Raw genomic sequence first — 19,227 nt, 5'->3', positions numbered from 1 at the left:
CGATAATATCGTGCATCCCTATCTTAAAGGGGTCATTACTTGAGAAATCAACTTTCCCTTTAGCTTTTGATATATAAAAGATCATGGTTATATAAGATCCTGTAAGTTTCAAAGCTGAAAAATTTCTTGTTTTTCCAGTTTTTGACCAGTCACTGCGGAAGCGTTTGTAAACAAGTCTCATGTCGTGCTGGAATTGCAGACATATTGAGATCAAAACACAATGCTGTTTCTTCTATATTGGATCCAACAGGAATGGTGCAACACTTATGTGAGTCTTTTATATGTAATAGTCCCGGGGGCTATGTGTTTTCCAGACGGGCTACCAAAACGTAAGTCCGTCGGCAGGCCGGTGAATCTCAAATAGTGAAATAATATTCCTTTCTTGATCTGGGCGCACACGTTTCGTGCTTATATCCACCGATTGGGCGGGCCAAGTAATACAAAAATAATATTCGAATCAATGGCGGGTGGATGAGAAATAAATAATTGTTTGTTTGATAAAGATGTTTACGAGTAGCCTGACATGCCAGACCCACATCAAGATGTTTGGTCTGGAAACTCACCATAATCCGAGGGGCAGGATAAACGGTTGCCTTTCAAACTCCCTCTGCACACAATTGGATAGCGCTGACGGAACGTGAACGGCCCTTTAGTCATCAGACAATACACGGGACAGTCATGTACAGGACATTTTGACCAAATAAACGGGACGTCTCAGACTTTTTTTATATTTACTGTTGCACTAAAATCCAAAAGTGAAGAATTTGTTATTTATTACTTGATTGTTCAAGCTACCTCACAGAAGTGTTCTGTTTATTAACAGAGTTGTTGAATAAAAATAAGGAAAACATCCTGGATCATCCTGCATCCTGAATCGAATCGATCGTTAAAAAATAAGGAACATCCTGGATCGTTTTTTCGCTCTTCTTTATTCTTTTTTTTATGTATTAAAGAAGTATCGGATCGGGACTCGATATCGGCAGATACTCAAAATCAAATGACTCGGACTTGAGGGCAAAAAAACCTGATCGGGACATGTAAAACAATTATACTCCAACTTTATGAAAATGTTATCGAATATATCAATATTTATCAAGGTATTGCTATTAGAAATGAGAAATTCCAGTATCGTGACAACACTATTGCAGACTGAATGCATGGATCTAATACACTATTACACATTTTCTTTCTCCTGTTTACATTAAGACATAACCAACAGTGTTTCTGAAGATATTTGCTGAGATGGATGGATGGATTAATGAATGGGTGGAGTAAAATATATAGTTACTATATACTATGTATCTGATATGAGATGGCACATAGTCAAGTTATAATTGAAATGATTTTAATTAGGGATGCACGATATTATCGGCACTACATCGGAATCGGCCGATAAACGCTTAAAATATAAAAATCGGCATCGGTCGATATGAAAACATTATGCCGATATGCCTTGCCGATATGATAACGTGTTGATATGTGCCTGCAATAACTCACGTGTGCAAGGAGTGCTACAGCAATAAGACCATGTCAGCACTGCAGTCATTCTTCAAGTGAAAACAAGAAAATACATTGCATGTACAGTGATTTATATTGACTGTTTTTAAATGCTGCCTTGAATTTCTGAATGCACGTACAGAAGGACGTGACCGTCAGCAGCAGATTTGCCACGTTTTCACAACAAAACTAGCCCAAAACAAGCCCAATCGCGTCTCCCCAGTCCCACTCTCTAGCACGTGCGGCAGCCTCCACAGCAGCAGAAGCTCCTCCAGGTCCTAGTGCCCTCCCGCTAGACCGCTATATATTTATACATGTAGTGGGTGCGCTGTTGTTACACTAATGCAATGAAAAGTAGAATACACAAATAAATTGAAGTTACTTCTTGTTCTGAATAAACAAATCAGTAATGATGTCATAAATCACAAGCATGACACTTGTAAATTAAATACTTTTATATACAGTGTATTAATCTGTAATAAAATTTTACGAAATGGATGATGAAAAATAATCCAAGGAGCTCTACAATAATTGTAGAATTAAAAGACAGCATCAATGGATGTCATGCCACCCCCACTTCATGTGCACAAACGTTAAATCTAAAAATACAATATTTAGGTTACAGCTGCATCTGGGGTGAAAAATTACTGACTTTATTATTGTTATTTTCAGAGCTTTTAATATACTCTTATCATAAAAAGAACTTTATTAACATTTATTTATCTTCAACAAGAATCCTTTTAGTAAGGATACCTCAGAAATCTGAAACCAGAATGAAAAAAAAATAGTTTTTGCTCAAAATGGTGTTGTTTCCAAACAAAGGGAAAAAATAAACATATATCGGCATCGGTATCGGCATCGACCAAAATGAGCTGAAAAATATCGGCATATCGGATATCGGCAAAAATCCAATATCGTGCATCCCTAATTTTAATTGGCTGCTTCCATAGTCATCAATGTGTATTTTTTGCTAGTGGTTATGTGCATTTAAATGACTGGAACCTAAAATAAACATTATGTGGTTGAAAACACTGAATAGTTGATATGTGACACGTGCCGAGTGCACAAAAACATGTTTGTATTTAAGGGGCACCGAAATGAGACAATCTGCATTCTGATTCGTTCTGGTTACATAGCGGTTATATAGGTACCCAAGGTTCGTACCTGTATGTGAATTTTATTATGAACAGAAAGCAAGTGCTGTATCTGGGTTTCTCAGCTAAAAAGCTAACGGATACAATATATATAGAACTATTACTGATTAAGCAACACAGAGGCTTTTTAAGTTCTCTCACAGAAATATCTGTATAGAGATTTAGCACTTAATATAGCCCTGTAAATCCTTAACCTGTTTATTTGTACATGCTTTACATCCTGTAGTGCGTTTTTTCCTAATGGCTTACTTTGAGCTTTCGTTGCACGCAAGTGCTGATGGGCTATGGGTCAGTGTATAGCATTTTGTAATTGTTTTATTATAAACTAGGGAACTGGTGGTTGATGGTACTTGGCACTAAGTTTTGCCATGTTCTGTTGAGCTAGTGTGTTGTGCCATTGTGTGTGTTTGGGATGAGTTGGTATGGGTGAGGCCCAGCGTGTTAGGCCTGATTCTCTACACCGGCCTGCCCTGCCCCATGAGCGGATGGTTATCTCGCAGAGGAACCAAAGGGGAGATTAGTGGCAACAATGGATTTCCATACAGCAGCAGCAGCATCGCTCATGACTCAGCACTGGCCTTTAGTACACTTGTGTACTGTCTCTGTGAGTGTGTGTGTCTTTATTTGTGACCATGTGCATCTCTATTGCCTTTTTCCATCTGTGCAGAACGTGTGTCTTTTTCTATGTTTGGTCGTTTGTTTCTCTGTCCTTTGTTATTGTCTTTCTTGCACTTAATTGTTCTCCCGTTATGCTGTTCGTACGTTGCCTACTGTTTACACATGCTTTGACGTGTTTTCATTCCACCTGAACCACACTATTGTGACTGAACACATCTATACCACGTGTTTTACCTGCTACCACAAGCATTATCTGTTTTGCCTCATGATAGGAAAGCAAATACTGCTCTTACTGGTTGAGGTTAAATCCCTTTAAATCTGTGTTACCACTTATTCTGTCCAAAAACCCACACTTGCAGTCTTGGTCAGCTGCGTGTGCTTGCACGTCACAGGAAGTAATTGCGCAAGACTGTCTTGTGTTTAAAAAATGGCATAGTGCAGTGCCTTTAATGCACACTAAGCCCACAGTATCTTGAACAACGCTTCAGAGCTGTATTCAAGGCTAAGGGTATCCCATCATGCATTGTTTGAGAACTTGCATGCACCAAAAAAAGTTCCGCTGTAAGTTAAATGAATTTAATATTACATACCACTTATTAGTAAAACAAAGTGTTGTACATTTTATTAGTGCAAAGATGATTAGGCTGTGTATTTTGTTCAACATTTGCAACGGCTTTATCACTTAATTAGAAGCTCCACTATTTTAAAATCGTGTCTTCTGTTAGTTACATAGTGAATACTAAACAATGTTTTAGATGTTTATTTTAACTTGCAAAGTGTGGGCAATCAAAAGTTATCACATACTTGCAATCTTCACACCTACTTGAACACTTAAACAAGGGCCAAATACAAAAAATGCAGTGGAAATTGCAAAGATGTGGGTATTTGGACAGGAAGAAAGTACAATTGGCTAGTGGTCATCTGTTTCAAGATGGAAGGGGATGGTCTATGCTCAAATAAGCCTACAGCTGTTTTCATGATAATACAAGGTGGAATTAAAAACGACATGCTAATCAAATTTGAGGGTTGGGAATGGTGCATAGCACACAAATTTCCGACATAAACGGCCCTTGATTTACAGAGATTAGAGGTTGACCGATTGGAAATATCAGCAAAAATATATAAAAAAAATATTTGTGTATGTTTCGCAAAACCCTGTTTGCTGTGTCTAGATCTGTTGTCATATTTTTTTTATCCTCACTTTTAACACAGTTAATTTTAATTAGATAATCAACTGAAATGACAGCACGAAAAAACAAATGCAAGGGCAAACGTGAGCAAAACTCTTGTAACTCTTGATGCTTTTGGTGATGTCCTAGTCACTAACTAATTATAATGCAATGATTTGCAATTATGAAATGTACAATACGGTGCAAAAGTTTGGGGTTGGTAAGAATTTTTTTATGAAGTTGGGAAAAGTCCCTTGTAACTTTTTTTTTTTTTCATTTATTTTTTCATGATTCTTTGAATAGGAAGGTCTTATGTTGTCTAATATAAGGTTCTAATACACAGTATCAATTATACTGATACCAGCTGTTTTCTCTTCCTCACTTCTCTCCGACAACGATTTGATATACACCGTCTCTTCTCACGCACTCATTTCATTCACTCTGGTTTAATAGCATTGCTGTTACAGGGCCTGAATTTTGCTGTGTGATTGTGGGGATTGCACATGGTTTTTAGACAGGTTTATAGCAAAAAAAATCCACCCTTCCCCTCAAATAAATAACAATAAAATGAAATGTATATGTTATTGATATTTTTATAAGGTATTAGTGTGTTCACAATACTGGAATTTCTAACTTCAATACAGTTTTTTTGATCACTAATGCTAATGGACCTATATGATTCAATGATGTATGCTAAGCTTTGCTAAAAGTGCTGCCGCCAGATACAGAGGTCGGCTGAATGGATTCAAAAAGGGTAAAACTCAACTGTTTAACTCTAAGGGACTTGGAAAATGAGCCTACTTTGAAAAAAAAGTGGAGTGTTCCTTTAATCAGTCAAGAGCAGTAAGTGATTTTCTTTTTGTAGTTTGAACCTGACTGATCCAAAATACTGTTCCTGTTACATATTTGTCCTGAACTATGACTGTGTTTACGTTAATACTCACGAGATGGGTATTATGACATTGTTTTTTAGTGTATTTGACGATAACCATTAAAATTCTGGGAAAATGAACTTTTTTTGCAGTTGAATGTCAGAGGCTGCTTTATTACTCTATACGTGTGTGTGCTTTGAATGTGATTGCGAAATCTGCAGAAATGAGTAGAATTATGTGCAATCTCACGCAGTTCAGACCCTTCACACAGCACTATGCCGAATATATTTGAATACATTGCTTGATGGTTGATATCCGTTTGAATTTGATTTTTTCTAAAAAATGACGGCCCTAATGCTGATGTGTATCGTTTGCATTACCATGAACTCGCTACTCTCCTTCTGTTTTCTCACCACTTGCACACACACACACACACACACACACACACACACACACACACACACACACACACACACACACACACCCTTATTGATAGAAGGCCTTACACTTACACACACACATTTAAATGCACTTACAGGCATGAGCCTACATAAGCCACTTGAGTCAATTTTTGTGGATTAAAAATACTTAATTTATAGTCAAAATAATTGGTAGCATGCTTGATTGCCAATCGATAGATTTTTTTTTTTTTTTAAGTTAGCAATCATTTTGTGCACAGAATCATCTTTTTGGGATTTTTATTTTCACGATATATTGCATGCATTTTGGACTAAGTCTCTGCCCTATTACTGGCATAAAGGGAGATAGAAATACTAAGGGATACCACATTCAATATATCATCCAGTTAACAGAATTTGTTATTAGCATCAGTTATTGGCATCAACAAAATGCATTATTGGTCAACCTCTAATAAATATAATTTATTTCATGGTAAAGTCATTATAGTTTGTTTGGCGTTGGTGTTATGCTATTCTGAATCTCTGGGAGCTTTGAAATTTAGTTTAAGTTTTGACATTACTAAAGCTGCATGGTGTGAATTTGGCTAACTGACTGTTGTATTTCCTGTGTGTGAGCGTGTTGGGCCTGTACTAACCATGGATGCGTTTGTTCTTGCTGGATGGCGTGTGGTGCTGGTGTGGGGCTGGATGCTGCAGGCATTGGTAAACTCTCCACTGCCGATGGCAAAGCCTTTGCAGATCCAGAGGTGTTACGCCGCCTGACGTCGTCAGTGAGTTGCGCGCTGGATGAGGCCGCCGCCGCCCTCACCCGCATGAGGGCCGAAAACACACTCAACGCCAGCCAGGCCGACAAGTAGGCATCTTTTCTCACACATGCGATTTTCTCCTCCTGTGTCCACATCATGATGCAACACTCATGTTCAACCAGCAAGAATGACAACATTAAGGCTAAAAGCTAAGCAATATTAAATGTGTTTTAAGCTTTGTCTCAGTCTGAATGTTTAAAGTGCACTTGATATTTGAAACCTCTGTAATTAGACACAAGCAGCTGTATAGGTCTTCTTGTTCCTCCATGAGCCTTGAGTAAGAGTAGTTAGCTTAGCTTCGCCTGCACAGTCGCAGTAATTGTAGTAGTCTGGTTATTTTTAGCCGTAGCCTGGCTGAGGCCTGCTCGGACGGCGACGTGAATGCGGTGCGGAAGCTGCTAGACGAGGGACGCAGCGTCAACGAACATACAGAGGAGGGTGAGAGCCTGCTGTGTCTGGCCTGCTCAGCTGGATACTATGAGCTTGCACAGGTACCGTGTACAGACTCGGACATTTATGCTAGTGTTTTGTGCTACCAAAATTCCAAGCCTGAAGCTTTCTTTTCAGACAGGCAAAACTCCTTGTCAAATGCATAAATAATTAATACAAAAAAAATTAATGATTAAAATGAAATAAACAATTTAAAATGTTGAGTTAAGGTTGTGTGTAATTTCAGCACTTAAAGCAGCATTGAACTGAATTAGGAAAAAAAAAAAATTCAAGTACATTTCAGAAACATTTCCCTTCGGCCCTTTTCTCCCCCAAGATAAACAGGTAGTTAGCAAACCTCCGCTATATATATATATATATATATATATATATATATATATATATATATATATATATATATATATATATATATATATATATATATATATATATACACATACATATACTTTGTCATTCTGATGTTGAAGTATTATCAAGGCTATTATCATTTCATATACATTGACATCTCCAATAGATTATTTAAAAAAATAAATCAATGTACGGCCTATTTCCAGACCAATCGTCCCATTCTTGACTGCAGTTGGTTATGGTGCTGTTAGTGGTGAAGAAATTACATGCTTTACCTTTAATTTTCAGTTTTAACGGAAGCATGCACTGTGGTTATCTGAGAAGATCTCGTTTGATTTGAGTTTGACGGGTTGTAGGTCTTGCTGGCCATGCATGCTAACGTGGAGGACCGAGGGATCAAAGGAGACATCACGCCACTTATGGCTGCTGCAAGCGGTGGTTATGTTGACATTGTCAAACTGCTTCTAGTGCACGGGGCCGACGTTAACGCACAGTCCTCGACAGGTACAATACACGGCCCTTTTTTTGTAAAAAATACATAAAATAAGCTTAAATTAAATGGACCAAAACGAGAGTACAATACATTTTGGCTCTTTTCCATGCCTACAAATGCATGCTTCCAAGCTTGTTCATCCATTGCCTTTCCCTTTCTTGCAGGCAACACAGCCTTGACATATGCGTGTGCAGGAGGTTTCCTGGATGTAGTAAAGGTGTTGCTAAAGGAGGGTGCTAACATTGAAGATCACAATGAGAATGGTCACACTCCATTGATGGAGGCTGCCAGTGCAGGCCACGTGGAGGTTGCTCGTGTGCTCCTGGAATATGGCGCTGGAATCAACACACACTCCAACGAGTTTAAGGAGAGCGCGCTCACACTCGCCTGCTATAAAGGTGCATCTGATTATCTTACCTTAGTTTATTTGAAATATGCTATTTACATATGCTGTGCACACTACCGTTCAAAAATTTGGGTTCAGTAAGTTTTTTTTTTTAAAAGCAAGGATGCATTAAATTTATCGAAAGTGTCAGTAAATAATTGTGTTTATTTGGACTTTCTATTCTTCAGAGAATTCTGGATAGAGAAAAAAATCACCATTTAAACAAACTAATATAGTTTGACATAATAAAGACCAGAATATAGACCTTATTTGGACAATGTAAATTCTGTTAATTAAAATAGTATGCCTAGCTGTATATTACGAAATCAATCAGTTTGTACATCTTGTACATTTTGGGGTGATATTAACCATATCCTGCCTGCTCCTCAGGGCACTTGGACATGGTCCGGTTTCTCTTAGAAGCAGGAGCCGATCAGGAGCACAAGACAGATGAGATGCACACGGCTCTCATGGAGGCCTGCATGGTAAAAACGGCTTTTATATACACAGTCTTGTAGGTACTCCCTCTGATGTTTGTTCTGGTCTTTTGAGTCGTTATTCTCGTGGTTATCTTGTGTAGGATGGGCATGTGGAGGTGGCACGGCTGCTATTGGATAGTGGGGCACAGGTAAACATGCCTGCTGACTCATTTGAGTCGCCTCTAACGCTGGCTGCCTGCGGGGGTCATGTGGAGCTGGCAGCACTTCTGATCGAGAGGGGGGCCAACTTGGAGGAGGTGAATGATGAGGGCTACACTCCACTGATGGAGGCAGCTCGTGAGGGCCATGAAGAGATGGTGGCTCTCCTCCTTGCGCAAGGTACTGGGGTCATTTCAGTTTTGTAGACTTTGAAATTCAGAAATTTAAGTCAATAATACAACCAGAATCCATTCAGAAAAGTAATACAATACAACAGTAATCTCAAAAGGATGAATTAGAAATACAAAGCTTGCATTGTTAAAAATGTCTGTTTTCAAACTCTTAATATCTGAATGCTAAGTGTCCTTTGCAACTTAATTTTTGTTCATAAACTGAGAATTGGTCTATATTGATTGGTTTTTCAGGTGCAAATATTAACGCTCAGACAGAGGAGACGCAGGAGACAGCGTTGACTCTGGCATGTTGCGGAGGCTTCCTAGAGGTGGCTGATTTCCTCATCAAAGCTGGGGCAGACATTGAGTTGGGGTGTTCCACCCCGCTCATGGAAGCTGCACAGGAGGGGCATCTGGAACTGGTTAAATACTTGTTGGCTGCAGGTGTGGCCTTGATTTGGATGTAATTCCTGAAATTTCTTTCTCCTAACTATGAAACAATGTGATCACATGCACTTTTCTCTTGGTCCAGGAGCTAACGTCCATGCCACAACAGCCACGGGTGACACAGCTCTGACGTATGCGTGTGAGAATGGACACACGGACGTGGCCGACGTGCTGCTGCAAACAGGGGCTGACCTGGTTTGTGGATATCCTGATTTACCATGCTTGCATTTTTATTACTTTGTTTGTTTGTTTGTTTTTTGGAGATGACTGGTGTCTGTCTGTTTTTCAGGAACATGAATCAGAAGGGGGCAGGACTCCACTGATGAAAGCAGCCAGAGCTGGACACCTGTGCACTGTGCAGTTTCTCATCAGCAAAGGCAAGTTGTCACATCCCAAACCAGAGCTGCAACAAACAATCAATGAAATTAACAATATGATAATGAAAATAATTTTTTTCTTCACCAATTAATTGGGTTTTGCATCAGCATCGTGAACCTTCATCTAACACTAGAAAAAACATCTGAAAAATGACAGAGCCCACAGAACGTCAAACTGGTCACTTTATGTAAAATGTTTAAAGTCGTTAGCTTATAGTTTATTTTTGACAGCTCATCCCAACAGCAAATTAACAAATCGGTGTCACTGTGTTTGTCACATTAAAGCACACTATCATTTTATTAATATATTAGTGCTTAACACTATAACACTAGGGATTTTTTTTTTACTGAGCTGGTTAGGCCAGTGGTTAATTTTTACTAGCCATGCTCAACTTTTCACTGGGCCCACCACAAAATTATTGTTTCATTGTTTTTGGCCCATTTAACCATGCATTATAATAATGTTATGACACTCAAATGTGAAGTTCCATTGAAATGTTTTTTTTTTTACTTTTATTTATTATTTATAAAACTTTATCAAATGATGAACAACTGCAAATTACATTTGTGTTTCTGCCCCATTTATTTTTTTTTTTTTTAATTTTTGCATATGTGCAGGTGCTAATGTTAATAGAGCCACAGCCAACAATGATCACACAGTGGTTTCTCTGGCTTGTGCGGGTGGCCATCTGGCTGTTGTGGAGCTGCTGTTGGCCCATGGTGCCGACCCCACCCACAGACTAAAGGTGAGGGTTTCAGAGAATGACACTGCCAGGTGCTAATAGATGTTTTTTGGTGTCACAAACTTTGGTCAGTGCTCTCTGTTGAGTTTTTCTCTTCTACTCACAGGATGGCTCCACAATGCTGATTGAAGCTGCTAAAGGTGGTCACACTAACGTGGTGTCCTACTTGCTAGACTACCCAAACAATATCCTGTCAGTCCCTGCCCCAGACCTGTCCCAGCTCACACCGCCCTCTCATGACACTTCTCAGGTGAGCAGAAACATGCTTTACACTATTCAGCAGTCTAAGCATCACTACAAATTCCCTGTTTAACTTTTACCTATTGAGATTTATACATTTATTTATTGAGAGATAAAAATAGCAATTTGTGGAGAGAGAAGTATATGTGTAACATATATGTTTTATATAATAGTTTACACTTTAATTTAATAGACTGTCAATTTTGTTTTATGTGCAGGCCCCTCGAGTCCCATTCCAAGCCCTGGCTATGGTGGTTCCCCCCCAGGAGCCAGACAGAGTTCCCTCCACCATCCCCACGCCCCCACCCGTTACAAGCAAAGGTTAGTTTGACTTAGAACGTCTTGTAAAGTTATTCTTATCAGCTGGATTTTTGGTCAAAATTATGTACCACTTATCAAAGTGGCTATAGTCTTATTGTTCAGACTGTCGGTTCACATCAGATTTTTGTTCATATCCAATTTGGAATCCAGTCATATTTAGCCAGTGTGAATGCCATAAAAAATAATTTATTTCCCGCTAAATTCATATGTGGTTCTGATCACATTTTGCATAGCTTTTCTGCTCGTCACTCACACACCATGTAATATGTATTCGTCAGATGTTGTAGGAAACATGCTGAAAGTCATTACAAGAATTTTGAATTGCATTTTGAACATCATTGCCTTGGAAACCAATGAAAGAAAGAAAAAAGAGTGCCATGTAACAAATAAGATCTAAACAGATGAGGACAGTCATTTAGATCAGATTCTAGTCCGATGCATGAATATTTGGATTTGGACTGACAGTGTGAACAGTTTTTATGAACTGATATTGGATCAATTCTCTGTCATCATTACACAAATAAATAATCCACTTAGTTTTCTGTGATCATATCACAATTTAATGATGCTTAGCCATGTTAAAAGGCAGCTTACACAAATGCAATCTATATATGCATTGTGATGGGATCACTTAAGAAGCATTTGAAGATGGTCTTAGACTTTGTAGTTGTGAATGCAAGTGCATTTTCGCCATATCCATATTCGGATAGGTAAGTACTTCGTATTTCTAAGTTTATTTACGCTGCAAATTCTCGTATACATTACGTTGCAGCATTTGTGTTGCTATTTGTCACAAAAAAACAAGACACTGCTCTCATGCTTTAGATGCATTAGAATGAAAGTCAAACAACTCTCCAGCTAAAAACTTTGGATATAATGTGTTTTTTAATCGCTGGTATAAAGGAGGTCCATGAATATCAAAATGCTTTCAGTTGAGTACAATAACTAGACTGTTGATAAGTTGCACGGTATGCATGATGTCTGATTAATATCAGCTTTTTGGGTTAAGCATTAGTTTGTTTATTCTCTTAGGTGCGTCCAAGCAAAGGCTGAGCTCCCTTCAGAGCAACTCTGTGGCTCCGGGTGGCTTAGACGCTGACCTGCTGCCGCCCTTTCACCCGTACCAGCCTCTGGAGTGCATCGTTGAGGAGACAGAAGGCAAGCTGAACGAGCTGGGCCAGCGCATCAGTGCTATCGAGAAGGCCCAGCTGCAGTCGCTCGAGCTCATCCAGGGTGAGCCGCTCACCAAAGACAAGATCGAGGAGCTAAAGAAGAGTCGTGAGGAGCAGGTGCAGAAGAAGAAGAAGATCTTGAAGGAGCTGCAGAAGGTGGAGCGGCAGTTGCAGCTTAAGACGCAGCAGCAGTTCACCAAAGAATACATGGAGACCAAGGGGCTCAAGGAGGAGCTGGGCCAGGCGGCAGGGGTGGAGATGCCCGGCACCCCCCTGCCCCTGCAGGCCACACAGCTGGGCTCTGACAACGAAAGCGAGGTTAATCGCAGAGAGGAGGACCACAGGCCCACCCCTACCAATGAGGAAGACGAGGAGGATGAAGATGAGGAGGAGGAGGATGACGACATTGAATGTGCCAAGCTGCCACAGGTGGAAACCATTCTGCAGCCGCCGCCACCTCCGCCGCCTCAGAACCAGGCCCTCCAGAGTCCCCCTCTGCAAACCAGCTTCGTTCCCATCCAGCCTCTGGCACTGCAGCAGTCCACAGACTTCAGTAATGCTGAGTACCCAGGAAGCAGCAGCCCAGACCTGCAGAGGGTGTTGTTAGGTCAGCAGCTGACAGGTTTGGGGCCGGGCCTTCTTACGCAGGCACCCGATGGACTCATGGTCGCCACACCCGCACAAACGCTCACAGATACGCTTGATGACATCATGGCGGGTGAGCTCACTGCAACTAGGGCTGCATTTGCTTCCTTTCAGGATGGCAACCATTGATAATAAAATAAGTGGCTGCATTGCTATTTGAAAATTCATCTTTTGGGTTTAAGCCCACTTTGATTATGAAAAAATATATGCATGTTTAACTATTTATGCTAGTCTATTCCCAAACATTGACTAAATTATCTTTTTAGAAGATGTACACATTCAAAATGTAGTCCTTCTCTTCTGGGAAACCAAAATATTGATGACCACAAATGGTGTATATGAATTTATGGTCAATCAAATGCTTTCTCTAATGGGAATAAAACTCCCCTAATATAAGCTGTTACGTATTAGTAGCCATAACTTTGAAGTAAAGTGTTTGGGAATATAAAAATGGGGATGGAATGTCCTGTCACAACTTCTTTCTTTTTTCAATAGGAAATTCATAGATTATTTGCAAGAGTCACTGTTGTTAAATGTGTCTGACTCAAGTGTTGCTATTATTAACTGAACTATTAAAATGTGATGCTGGAATATAAAACGTTTCATTGGCTAACTGAAAGAAGTACTCAAAATTACTAAAACTAAAGCTGAAAAATAAAGCTAAATAGAATATTAAACAAAGCCTAATAAAAATGGCACAATAATGCTATAAACTAAGTTACTAAAACAAAACAATAAATGAAAAAATACAATTAAGCTAATTCAAAATAATAAATACTATAATAGTATATTAATAATATTAAACAGCCACTGGTCTGTCTCTGTCTTTGCAGCTGTGAACAGCAGAGTGCCTGTGGTAAACACTACAACTTCGCCCTCCCCTCAGCCCTCCGTACAGATGCCCATCAACACAGTTTCCCCACCCTCCATGCTCCCTCTGTATCCCTCAGTGGACATTGACGCACATGTAAGAACATTTTCTTCTCCATATATGACATTAAAGCAGCAATCATATAACACAAATGACTGCTGTGGAGCATTTGTAGACATGATAAAACGATGCATCAAATTGTCCATAAAATGTCTTTAAAGTGACATTATTAACGCATCATCGTCCGTTTCCACCTCAGACTGAGAGCAATCACGACACGGCACTGACCCTGGCCTGTGCAGGTGGCCATGAAGAGCTCGTCTCAGTGCTCATTGCACGTGGGGCCAACATCGAGCACCGGGACAAGAAGGGTAAAATGTCCCTCGATTTGTTGCATGAAGTCTTATCTGTATGGTAAATTTACAGAGATGCTGAGTGTTGCTCTACATGTCTTCCTACAGGGTTCACTCCCCTAATCCTAGCGGCTACTGCGGGCCATGTGGGTGTGGTGGAGATCCTGCTGGACAAGGGAGGGGACATTGAAGCTCAGTCTGAGAGGACCAAAGACACCCCTCTGTCCCTTGCCTGCTCAGGTGGCAGACAAGAGGTACTCTTTTAGCTACACCTCTTTACCAAACAAGGTTTTAAACTCTCCGATGTTCCCCAAAAATATGAAAGTATGTTAATTTATCTCCATCTTTGCAGGTGGTGGAGCTGTTGTTGCTTCGTGGGGCTAATAAGGAGCACCGTAACGTTTCCGACTACACCCCACTCAGCCTGGCGGCCTCAGGGGGCTACGTCAACATCATCAAGATCCTTCTGAATGCTGGTGCTGAGATCAACTCTAGGTCAGAACATCTGTTGTTATTGGTTTGATCAGGTGTCTTGAGACTTGTATTAGGAAGCATTAAGACACACTGTATGAACTCTTTTTTTCTTTCTTCTCGTTTCTCTTGCAGGACTGGCAGTAAGCTGGGCATTTCTCCACTCATGTTGGCGGCCATGAATGGACATGTGCCTGCGGTGAAGCTGCTGTTGGATATGGGGTCTGATATCAATGCACAGATAGAGACCAATCGTAACACAGCACTGACCTTGGCTTGCTTCCAAGGCCGAGCAGAGGTTGTCAGTCTTCTGCTGGACCGAAAGGCCAACGTGGAACACCGTGCCAAGGTCAGTGATCACCTTACCACAGTGTTACTTGGGCAGTGAGGTCTTTGTGTAGGGCTGCTCGAAATTGTAGAAAAACGCATAACACAATAATGACGATGCTTTAAATGTGTAAAATCAATTTAAATCATATTTAAAATCTAAAAATGTTTTAACCAACATTTAGTTCCAAATACATGGAAAATTTGTCAACTGCAGGTGCCTTGGGCTTATTAATTTTCTTAGGTTCTTTTAAACCCATTTGCGCTCATTTTATACTATCACAAACATGCATGGTGCATGATAGAAAACAGGACACAGACCAATATTTTGTGTTTTTTATTAATTTGGTGACGTTATGTGGAGGTGGTGGTGGCTGCGTTGCGGTTTACTGTATCTGATGACTCATGAAGGTGGCTTTCTGCTGCTTGCAAAATGGATTCTTTTGGCGACAGCGGATCGGCTTCAGTATCCTAGTGTGCTCCCGGATGTGCATGACAGCTTTTACATAAGCAATTTTTCATGTGAACCATGCTCTGTTTCAAACTAAACTGCCAATGTGACATCAGCTTCAGAGTGATTTGCTATGAGCACCCCAAGATGGCTTGTTGATTCTCGCATGCATCATCGGAGCATACACAAACCTTAAATAACAGCTGCATACCCAGTCTATTTTCTATCTGCGTCAACCTAAAACATTTACAGTATAATCATGAAGTCTTCACTAATGTGCCGATTAGGGGTGCTCCGATCGATCGGCAAACGATCTCGATCGGCCGATAATCGCTTTTGGATGATTGATCGCCGGTCTCTAAAAAGGCCGATCTCATAAACCGATCACATGCTGATGACACAAAGACGCGTGTCTGTCGTGAGAGCGAAGGTATGACATGCAGCGGCACAGTCTCATTCTCTTTCCGGCGCGGGTAAAAAAAAATTATAATGCTGAAGGTGAGGTACAATTCATGTTCGGTATTAAATAACTTACGAAGTCATTTGAAAACTTTCTGTGAGACGCAAGTTCACAAACAGAGCGAGTCACTGTGTGCGTGCGCTCTCTCTCTCTCTTTCACTCTCAAACTGCTCAAATGGCTTCACATCAGCGCATCGCATCTGCAACTAAAATCGAGATGCACAGTTGACAGGATTTGCCACTTGCACAAAGGAGACACTGTCGCATCGTCACTAAAGTTTATCATTTGCATTCATTTTTAAGTATTACTCAGCACTCACGCGCTCTCCAAGAGACCGTAATCTAACACACACACACCTGGCACACACACAGCCCATCTGACAAAAAGCTTGCGAGTACAAATTGCGCTGCAATGGTCAAATACACTAGCCTAGAAATCTAGACGCACCCTAGCGGCAGCAAATTTAATTTGCCCGCAAGTGTCGTCTAGGAACTCTCAATACCATTCTGAGCTGTATTCCTCAGAATCTGGACGGCCCAATCACATCGTGTATAGAGTCGGCGGGCGGGGCCATAATGACGACGGCCGAGTTGCGTTTGCGTGCTTCTAGAGCCCCTTTCACACTGCGATTCCGGCAAATACACGGATAATGAGACCCGTCATTTGTTCCCGGGACGCTAGATTTGGTCCATTCACACTGCCAGCGAAATACTGTAATATGTGCGCTTTCACACACAATGCTTAACTGTCCCGGGTCGAGTTGACACGTGACATCCTGATGTGACGTATAATGGCGAGCGATCTCAGCTTCAGCGCGGATAGTAAGGAGCTCCGTGGTCTCGACTTGTGTCCAGTTTGCACACATTTCTGCTTGTTTAATTTTAGTTTCTTCTGTATACGAACACTCTGCGTTTAAAACACCGACGCGCTCTTCTGGCACTGCAGGGTTGTATTATTGAAAAAACAAGCTCTAGGAGTCACACGATAACTACGTACACGTTGCGGAATTAGTTTCGGCTTTTGTTCACACAGCGCTCGTCCCGGGTCGAATACCGCAATATTACTAGGTCCCCGACCCGGGTCGAATTCGGTAATCAATCCCGGGACGTGGTTGCTTTCACACAGAAGGCGACCCGCCAATGTTCCGGGAATATTGCGGGTCCGACGTGCAGTGTGAAAGGGGCTTTGTAAACACAGAAACTGTCGAAACGGCGGCGGTCTTTCGAATCAGCTCTGACCGAGACTCTGGAAGACTTGGAGTTAAGCTTTTCTCTGAGAAAAGAACAAAGAGCGGCACTGAAGTCATTCTTAAAAAGGGAAGATGTGTTCGGAGTTTCGCCGACCGGATACGGAGAATGTTTAATCAGTCAGCGAGCTCTGCTTCACCTTCATGTTGCTCTGGTTGGTGTAGCCCTATCCTATCGCGTACAGAGGGAGTTTGAAAGACAACCGTTTATCCCGCCCCTCGGATTGAGCCCTGTCTATGGTGATTTTCCAGACCAAACATCTTGATGTGGGTCTGGCTTGTCAGGCTACAAATACACACAAAATATGTAACAAATTACCGTCTTGGCGAGTATGCACATAAACCCCTGCCGGTCGTGACTCGCGAGTGAACGTTAACATTTGTCTAACACGCATAACCGTATTCCTGTATTCGCTCTTAAAGTGAAAGCAGTCGAATAAACTGCTGCTGTCTCTCAGTTTCTCTTTGTCTTGTTGTTTGATGAACCTAAATGAAACTCACTGCTCTTGAATGGCTAACTTTTGCAACTTTGTAAGGAATAACTTTTTTTGTTTTATTTTAATGACTAGCTTTTGCAACTTTTGTAAGGATTAATCTTATTTATTCAGGGAAGACCAATATTAATTTACATATGATTATTTATTAAATGTCTTAAGTATTTCTTACCTCAATACTAATGTTAGACCTACCTGAAAAAAATGTCTTTTAAAACAAAAATGCACCAAAGATTTAGGAGAGATAATATATAACGAGTCATCTATGAGGATTTTCAGAAATAATAAATTCCCTGAATGGCTGTAAAATTCCCTACAAATAATTCTATATGATAAAAAGAAGGCTTAAAATAGGTCGGTATCAGCAGATGTGATCATTCCCCTGCCATTCTGTGATCGGCAATCGGCAGATCATGATCTTGGTGATCGGTGATCGGCCCCAAAAATGCTGATCGGAGCATCTCTAGTGCTGATGAATTGAAGTGTTTGATTAGGGAGACGTGATGTATGACTTAAATGTTCAGTGCAGAAGGTACTCCAGGACCAGGATGGGGAATATTCCAATATGCTGTTTGAGATTTGTACATTTGCAAGAGATAAACTAGAAAACTAGCACATGTTGAGTTGTAGCTAGGGCTGGGCGATATGACGAAATATATCGTCTGGACGATAGAAAATGTCTATCGTTTTATATAAGGCTCTATCGCTCACGCCACGATAAGGCGTTTATGGCAGAATTTTACGTCAAGATGCACCTCACGCCACGGCATGCCCATGCACGCTGCAATACATAAACAAACATGGAGGAAGACGGTAGTAGACGCGGTTCAGACCAGGGTAATTCTCAGAGTAATTATGCCAGAATAGTGGCATAAGCGCTCAAAACAAACTTCTGACACAGACGCTGCAACGGGCTTTTACGCGTGGCACACCATATAGCCATATATTGAAATATTTTAATGGCAGGTGTAGGGATGGCGAAAACTAAACATTTTCTTGACCGACCACCGAGCCTCATTAGCCGGTTGAAACCGGTTAACCGATTAGTTTAAAATATGCTGCGCTATTTGAAATAACAGCCGCGAGCCGCGCTCCCTCTGTCTCTCTCTCGCTCGCTCACTCACACACACGCGCTGCCGCCTCCCTTCCACTCACGTCACTTTTTTAAAATCCCCCACAGCGCGAAACACGAGTCCCGCAAACGCGCCGCAGAGGAGCTTGTTTGTAATCAGAGGACAAATGGCTCATTAGTTTCGAAATGGTTTGGGTACAAGGTGATCGCGTTGTAAATAAAGGCGTTTGTCCAGCGTTAGAAGCTCATTTGAAACATTGCCGCGGCTCATTTAAGAAAATGACAGCTCCGAAGAGGCTGCTTTAGTTCGAGGTAGTGCTAACAATAATAAAGAAAGACGATCAACACCTTATGTGTTACCACTGAAATGAAGATGTAATATATTTCCAAATGTAAGCCCATCTTAAGCGAAATGTACGCTTCATACTGTCTTCTGCCCTGGCTCTAACCTCGAGTGTTTACTTTTTGCAAACCTTGTGAGCGCGCAAACCCAAACGCTGTGACCTCGCGCCAA

The 19,227-nt window shown here is 40.9% G+C and overlaps 1 protein-coding gene across 2 annotated transcripts in view; it reads left to right on the top strand.

The window, feature by feature from the left end:
- Positions 1-19,227, top strand: part of ankhd1 (ankyrin repeat and KH domain containing 1) — a 70,845-nt gene that overhangs the window by 43,509 nt on the left and 8,109 nt on the right. Inside the window, exons 3-20 of one of the 2 annotated variants that reach the window (XM_067424363.1) lie at positions 6,426-6,582; positions 6,879-7,026; positions 7,690-7,837; positions 7,991-8,224; positions 8,602-8,696; positions 8,792-9,029; positions 9,275-9,466; positions 9,555-9,664; positions 9,759-9,846; positions 10,465-10,592; positions 10,696-10,839; positions 11,048-11,150; positions 12,183-13,040; positions 13,801-13,934; positions 14,098-14,209; positions 14,300-14,445; positions 14,544-14,686; positions 14,798-15,011. In XM_067424363.1, the coding sequence (XP_067280464.1) occupies positions 6,426-6,582; positions 6,879-7,026; positions 7,690-7,837; positions 7,991-8,224; positions 8,602-8,696; positions 8,792-9,029; positions 9,275-9,466; positions 9,555-9,664; positions 9,759-9,846; positions 10,465-10,592; positions 10,696-10,839; positions 11,048-11,150; positions 12,183-13,040; positions 13,801-13,934; positions 14,098-14,209; positions 14,300-14,445; positions 14,544-14,686; positions 14,798-15,011 (3,392 nt within the window). Of the gene's footprint in view, positions 1-6,425; positions 6,583-6,863; positions 7,027-7,689; positions 7,838-7,990; positions 8,225-8,601; positions 8,697-8,791; positions 9,030-9,274; positions 9,467-9,554; positions 9,665-9,758; positions 9,847-10,464; positions 10,593-10,695; positions 10,840-11,047; positions 11,151-12,182; positions 13,041-13,800; positions 13,935-14,097; positions 14,210-14,299; positions 14,446-14,543; positions 14,687-14,797; positions 15,012-19,227 lie in introns of both variants that reach the window. The other variant, XM_067424362.1, reaches the window with a different exon arrangement.

Source organism: Pseudorasbora parva, chromosome 18, assembly GCF_024679245.1.
Source record: "Pseudorasbora parva isolate DD20220531a chromosome 18, ASM2467924v1, whole genome shotgun sequence".
NCBI lineage: Eukaryota > Metazoa > Chordata > Actinopteri > Cypriniformes > Gobionidae > Pseudorasbora > Pseudorasbora parva.
Note: the sequence above shows the minus strand (reverse complement) of the source record. Positions and strands in the feature narration are given on the sequence as shown.